Genomic DNA, 6503 nt, shown 5'->3' with positions numbered 1-6503 from the left:
AGGCAGGTGTGACAGGACCTGGCCAGTCCCCGCTCCTCCCCAGATGCTTGGCCAACCCTGGCATCCTGACGTGGCCTGTTCTCCCGGCCCCACCCTGGTCAGGACAGAGTCTCAGGACAGCGCCTCCTGTCCCTGTCCCGCCTCGGTCTCTCTTCCCCCGGGTCAGGCCCAGGGGCAGACACCGGGAATCTTTGCCTTGTGAAGTCAGGGCGGCCCCGAGTCCTCGGCTGGAGCCTTCGGCAGGTGTTCCTGTGAGAGCTGCTGCCATGAGAGGGTCCTGGGCAGGGTCCTCAGGAGCCACATGGGCGTTGGGCCGACTGCCACCACCTGGCCTGGGGCAGACCCTTTCCCTCTGCCCTGACCCCCTCAGAGTACAGCAGCGGGGGGTGGCTGAGCCCGGGATGTGGGGGTGCCCCTGGGCTAGTGGTGCCAGGCCCTGGAACATGTGGCCAGTTACTGATGTGGGGCTTGAAGCCACCCACCATGGAGCATCACCTGAAGCCACAGTCATCTACCTCATCCCAGGGCAGAGAGACAGCAGCTGCAGGAAGCACAGGTGACAGAAACTCCGGGACATCACATACACACCCTAGAACCTTCTACCCATGGATAGTCCTGGAATAGAGGGCCCTGCCTGGATACGTGTGGCTGGGGTGGTCACCTGGTTATGCAGGAAGCCCTTGTATTGGTCCAGCAGGACCCAGGAATCACCATCCAGGACTTCTACCTGGTGACACAGGTAAGTTTTGTGCTGCCCAAGGACGGAAGGGTCATTTGTAAAGTTGGAAGTGAAAGTGTTGGGATCCATCAGGTATCTGTGGACAATGGTGAGTAAAACTCATAAACAGAAGACTCCTCCTGGGACTACCGGTCCTCCCTCCCCTGCACCCCTGCACCCCTCGTCCCTCCCCTGCACTCCTTATCCCTTCTGGGTACCCCACACCCCTCGACTTACCCCACAATCCTCCCCTGTACCCCTCATCCCTCCCCTGTACCCCATATCCCTCTCTTGCACTCCACATCATTGTACCCCTTGTCCTCCTGCACCCCACATCCCTGTACCCAATGTCCCTCCCCCTGCAACCCACATCTCTCCCCTGATCCCTCATCCCTCCCCTGTACCCCTCATCCCTCCCCTGTACCCCATATCCCTCCCCCCATATCCCACATCCCTGCACCTGAAATCTCTGCCCCCATAGCCCGTATTTCTCCCTCCTGCCCCCCTTTATCCTCCCCCCTCCACCGCAGCCTATTTGTCCCTCACTCCACACTCCCTTCCTCTCCAGCCCACATCCCTCCCCTGCACCCCACATCCTGGGGCACCTGTCCGAGGAGGGGCTTCCACTCACTTGCTGCAGTCACCGGGCCTCCCTCTCTGACCCCTCTGGGGGCTGCCTTGGCCTTGTCAGGGTCTCCCCAGGGTCAGGGCAGTGCGCTCAGATGCTCTGGGTAGGGCTTCGTCCCTCTCCCTGGGCTAGGGCTGGGTCTGGTCCCCTGGCCTCCCCGTCCACCCTGTGCTGGCTCTGCCAGCCCCACAGCCCCTGCTCCAGGTGGAGCAGCTGGGGCTTTTCCTCCCGTCTCAGGATGACTCGGGCCACACCAGCATCACAGCCAAGAGGCTCCTGAGTGGGTCCATCAGGGAGAAGAGAGAAGAGAATGCCAGGAAATCTCTGTTCTGAACCTTTAGCTTTTCACCGTCGCACTGATGAAAAATGACAAGTGCTCTGTGGCCCTAAACACGCATTACTTTCTACAGTTAAAACTTGAAGTTCTGCAAATCTTTCTTTCTGTACAAGCAAGTACAGATTAGCCCCCTTTACAGAGGGCAGTGGCAATTGTGGGATGACACTTGTGCGTCTCGAAGAGACATCCTGCTAGTCTCAGGTCACGTGATTCCCCTTAGTCTGCGCCAGGCACGAAGCATGCCCAGGTTAACCTGCGCCCGAGCTGGGGCAGCCGGAGACCGTCCTGCTTTGCCTTTTCTGATATTTGTCCACAGAGATCGTTGGGCAGAAGCTAATGAGCCAGAGGGCAGCGACCTGGACAGAGTCTGTAACGTGTGGGAAGCAAGAGGTCTCGGGGTCCAGGCAGAGCTGAAACTAAGGTCTTGGAAAGAACACAAGTCCTGTTGCTCCAGAGACCCTGGGAGGAGAAACCAAGGCACGTCTTCCCAGGCTCTGCCCCTGGGGAAAAGCTTTCTAGAGTCTTCTCCCCTCCCATGACTCCATTCAAGGGAGGGGTCAGAATGGTTGAGCCTGACTCCCCACCCACCCTCGTCCTGGCGGGACCCGGACGACAGTTCTGACTGTCCTGCCACACCTGTGGTCAGCGGCGGATGGAGGATCCCGAGGGAAATGCAAGCTCTGCCAGGGCCAGAGGAAGCCGTGGATACCGGATCCTGGTCACAATCAACTCTCGCCAGCTACTCCTTCCTTGTTCTCTCGGATCCGTACTTTCTTCCTGCCTCGGTCTTTCCAGCTTCAACCGTGTGCTGTGGCCACTGAGTACTCATTTCCTTCCCCTCCCCGGAGCCCGCGCACCTTCCTGCCTCTGAATGGAGGCTGACCAGGCCAGCTGACAGCTGTCACCCTGGGCTGTCCCTTAATTACCACCCGCGGTGGGGGCCTGATTCTGTAGAGCAATCAGGGTCCCTGTGAGGTCTCCTCCCTGGCTGCTGGACTGTGCCCTCAGCCAGAGTGTGGGGCAGCTCCCGAGCTGAGGACAGTGCCCGTGTCCCCGCACATGTCCCTCTGCACATGCTCTTCCCACGTCTGTTTGAACGTGTCGGCCCACACGGCTCCCTCGCAGCGGGTGCGAGGATCGCTGTCTGCTCGCATCCTTGCAGCCAAGGAGAAAGGGACATCAGCTCATCCTCGGAGGGTCCCTGTTTTCCTCCGGGATGGCTTTGAGAACTGTCACCTGGCTGAAATGGCACAAAGCTGCGTGTCCACGTGCATTGATGAGGGAACCGCAGGAAGCCGCTCCTTTAGGGGTCCCCACGGTCAGTCCTCAGCAACTTCAGGGGTTCAGTCCAATATCTGCTCCTCCTGCTTGCCTGTCCCCGGCCTTTTCACGTTGTCGTTTTGCAGTTTCCTTCATCCCTGAGAATTTTCTCATATTAGTTCTTCAACAATGGCCTCACCTTCCCTTTGAAATAATGTCTCTCTCCATAAGTCCTTTACTGTGCATGTCGCACCTCTGCCTGGTGTGGGTCTTACTCGCACTTGTGTCCTTCGGGACTGGGTGTCAGTTCTGGAGTCCTTGTGCTGGTTTAATGCTTTAGGAGACGTCTTGTCGTGGTCCACTCACGTCTGCACAGTAAGAGTGGATGTGACGGCCCGGGGAGCACTGAGGACAGTGCCCAGCACAGAGGGAGGGTCCGGCGGCAGCAGCCACACCCCGGCTATTGTCCCGCTGGTCTTGAGGGTGCAGGGGGAATCTGGGCATGTGGTTCCCGGGCCCTCACGTTCCACCCCCGATGGCTTTTCCAATCGACAAACACACCCTGTGCCCCTCCTGTTGCACAGCCCTGTGCTTCGGGAGAGCCGAGAGGGATCCAGAACCCGCCCAGCCCGATGTGTCTGCTGCAGGAGCCAGACCTGAGCCTCAGGCTCTACATGCAGATGGGAGAATCCGTGGAGCTGGGCCCTCCGTGCCCCAGCGTCCGAGTCCTACCCAGCGGGAACGATCCTGTCGGGAAAGGCCAGGACACTTGTCTCCAGGTGTAAGGTGGAGTGAATTGGAACGAGGGGCAGGAACGCACACAGAGATGGGCGGGTCTCCTTCAGACACATCATGGTGGGAGGAAGCGGTGCCCACGTGCTCCTGCAGAGGAGGTGGGGCCTGGCCGTGCTGGAGGGACCCAGCTCTGTGCCCTCCTGCTCTGGCCTGGTCTGTCCAGGGCGCCCTCTAGGCCAAGGGAAGCAGGGGCCAGACAGGGACACAAGGGTCATCCCAACAGTGTCCACCACTATCCTGTACGGCCCATAAGCAGCAGGGCTGGGCCTGCCCCAGGGAGGGAAACAAGGTCCACGGCCAGGAGCCCAGGGGCTGGGAGTGTGGTCAGGGCCCGACGGAGTCCAGGACAGGATGCCACAGCCCCAGGCGCTGGGCTGTCGTCTCCCTTCCTCCTCAGGGTGGCAGACGCAGACCGGGCCCTCGGCCCCAGTCCCTGTCCTCAGCACTCCTCATGCTGCCTCCTCATCCCCAGCTCCAGGCCCTGTAGGGCTTTGCAGGGGACCCTCCCAGCTGCCAGTCAGGCTGGCCCTGCTGTGCGGCCGGACCTGGTGGGAGCAAATCTCCACCGATGGGGCAGATGCTGGGCTCGCCTGGCCCAGTGGGGACCTCAGAGTCCCCCTGTCGGGATGAAGTGTCCCCAGCCCACCCTCACAGGCTGCCTTTCCTCCCGTCCTGCTTCCCCCCACCCTCTGCACATCCTGCTTCTCCAGCTGAATGGGGTGGCCAGAGGTAGCCAAGGAGAATACAGGTCTTCGCCACACTGAACAATGTTTTAGCGAGTGATGTTCCAAGTTATTTGCTGTTACTTTTTGTTGAAATTGCAGGTTGCCTGAGCATGCAGTGATTCCTCGCTGCCAACCCCACACAAAGCCCTCGCGTCTGATCGTCTGACACCAGGGACCACGGACCTTTGCCTCAGGGACGGCCAGCATGGTGACCATCCCTCCCCCCTTGTTCCAGCTCCTCCTCCACCTCCCCAGGGGACTCCTGGCTCTGTCCCTCACTCTGGACCTTCTCCAGCCCAATGTTCACTTAAGGACAGATGAGGAGAATCCCCGGGAAACTGTCTTCACTTACTCAGGCACGGCCCTATTGTCCAGAGGCGCTCGCTCCCTGCACACCTGCCCCGGGAGGCAGGGGACACACAGGACTGGGGCCATCTGGACCCATGGCTGGGACCCAGAGCTACAGGCTAGGCCAAGAGAGAGGGTCAGGAGGAGGGGAGGTCACTGTGGGTTCAAGGCGGAGAGGGGAGCCCTCCAGAAAGCTGGCGGAGGAGGCTCAGAAGCAGACATGCTCTGAGGGGCCCTCGGTACCTGGGGTCCATGCTGGGCTGAGCTCCTCGTGCTGTCCTGTGACGGTTCCCGGTCTCAGGCCTCCTGCTTCTGGGACCGGCACAGGGTGTGACGGTGTGATCCTCACCCACATTCTCTCAGGGCCGGGAGCCTTATATATTATATCATGAAGTGACCCAAAAGCTGCTGACTCAGGGGTGCTGTGCCCCACCCCTTCCCAAACTGAGGCCAGGATGCCACCCACATCAGGGTCACAGAACAGGAACTTCTCTGCCAGTTTGGGGCCAGTTTTGGTATCGATTTCCCCACCCTGATACCAGCCCTACGTGGACGCTGTGGGCTGACATAGAGGAAAAGAAGCTCTGGCGCGACTCGGTCACTTTGGGCAGCAGTAGCTGGCAGGCAGGAGGACAGGGCACAGGTGGGAGGACAGGGGTTCACACGCTGCAGAACGGCCCCCACAGGGCCTGTGTTCCCAGAAGTCAGGCTCCAGGACAGCCGACCCTGCCTCCCCCACAGCGGCCAGCGCAGGGCGCGCCTGGTCCTGGCTCCCGGGCAGCCCCCCGAGACCTGCAGTTGGAGGAGTCTGCTCTGAGAGCAGGGTGGGGCCTTCATGCCAGGCCTGGGAAGGGAAGGGGACACATAGGCGCTGAGGCCTCCTCCTCGGTGCGTCTGTTGATTGCAAACTAGAGCGAGGATGGTTTCCACCCCCAGGACCCAGAGCAGACAACAGAGGCTCAGAGAGGTACGGAGACCTGCCAGGCCCCCCAGGGAGCAGACGGATGCAGCGACACACACCCACCTCAGAAGGGCCACCCTGTGCCCTTTCCTCCCACGTCCAGGCCCTGGGGAAGTGTGGGGAGGTTGTGTTCCTGCCCAAGCCAGCCACTGAGTCCTAGTGGCAGGTCAGCCCCGTCCTCTCCCAGGTCCTCCTGCTGCACGCAGCACAGCTGCCACTAGAGGGGCTGGCCCTGTGGGCAGCGGGGCTGCCCCTGTCCACTGACAGCCCTGTCCTAGCTTCTGTCAGACCACCCTGTCATGGCCAGCTGTCCCATGCAGGGGAACCCACCTCCTGGGGACAGTCCCCCCATGGCTGCCACACTGAGCATGGAGCTCCTTACCCCCTGGCCCCCTAGTCACTCTCTGTGGGTGGAAATCTCGGCAGTGTCCCCTGTGATCTCAAGTGGACCCCACTCCTCATGGACAGAAGGAGGGTGCTCTGCCCCTCTGCTGTGAGGGCCCCTCCTGTCCTATCTGTGGGGAGACCCAGGAGGGCTCCACCCAGGGTCATCCTCCCTGGGAGTGCCTCCACATTCCTGGCCCCTCAGCACCAGCTCTGGAGTCACCCCCAGTCACCAGGTCCTCCTTTCCCACTGCCCATGCCCAGAGCCATGACGCTGCCCCCGCCTCCCCCTCTCTATCCAGACAGGCCCCTGCTGTGCAGAGTGTGTCCGCCACTGACAAGGCCAC

General features: G+C 61.0%; 1 protein-coding gene across 1 annotated transcript in view; it reads right to left on the bottom strand.

Moving 5' to 3' along the window:
• LOC105805183 (DNA dC->dU-editing enzyme APOBEC-3A-like) overlaps positions 1-5138 on the bottom strand; it is a 19397-nt gene extending 14259 nt beyond the window's left edge. The window contains exons 1-2 of the mRNA XM_012638007.1: positions 5055-5138; positions 662-815 (exon numbers count right to left, since the gene is read on the bottom strand). Of these exons, the coding sequence (XP_012493461.1) occupies positions 662-815; positions 5055-5065 (165 nt within the window). The 5' untranslated portion in view covers positions 5066-5138. The remainder of the gene's footprint in view (positions 1-661; positions 816-5054) is intronic.
• Between the last annotated feature and the right edge of the window lie 1365 nt (positions 5139-6503).

The sequence above is a fragment of the Propithecus coquereli genome, unplaced genomic scaffold, assembly GCF_000956105.1.
Source record: "Propithecus coquereli isolate 6110/MARCELLA unplaced genomic scaffold, Pcoq_1.0 Scaffold126, whole genome shotgun sequence".
In the NCBI taxonomy this organism is placed as follows: domain Eukaryota; kingdom Metazoa; phylum Chordata; class Mammalia; order Primates; family Indriidae; genus Propithecus; species Propithecus coquereli.
The sequence above is the reverse complement of the archived record's forward strand: the minus strand, read 5'-3'. Positions and strand labels throughout refer to the sequence as shown.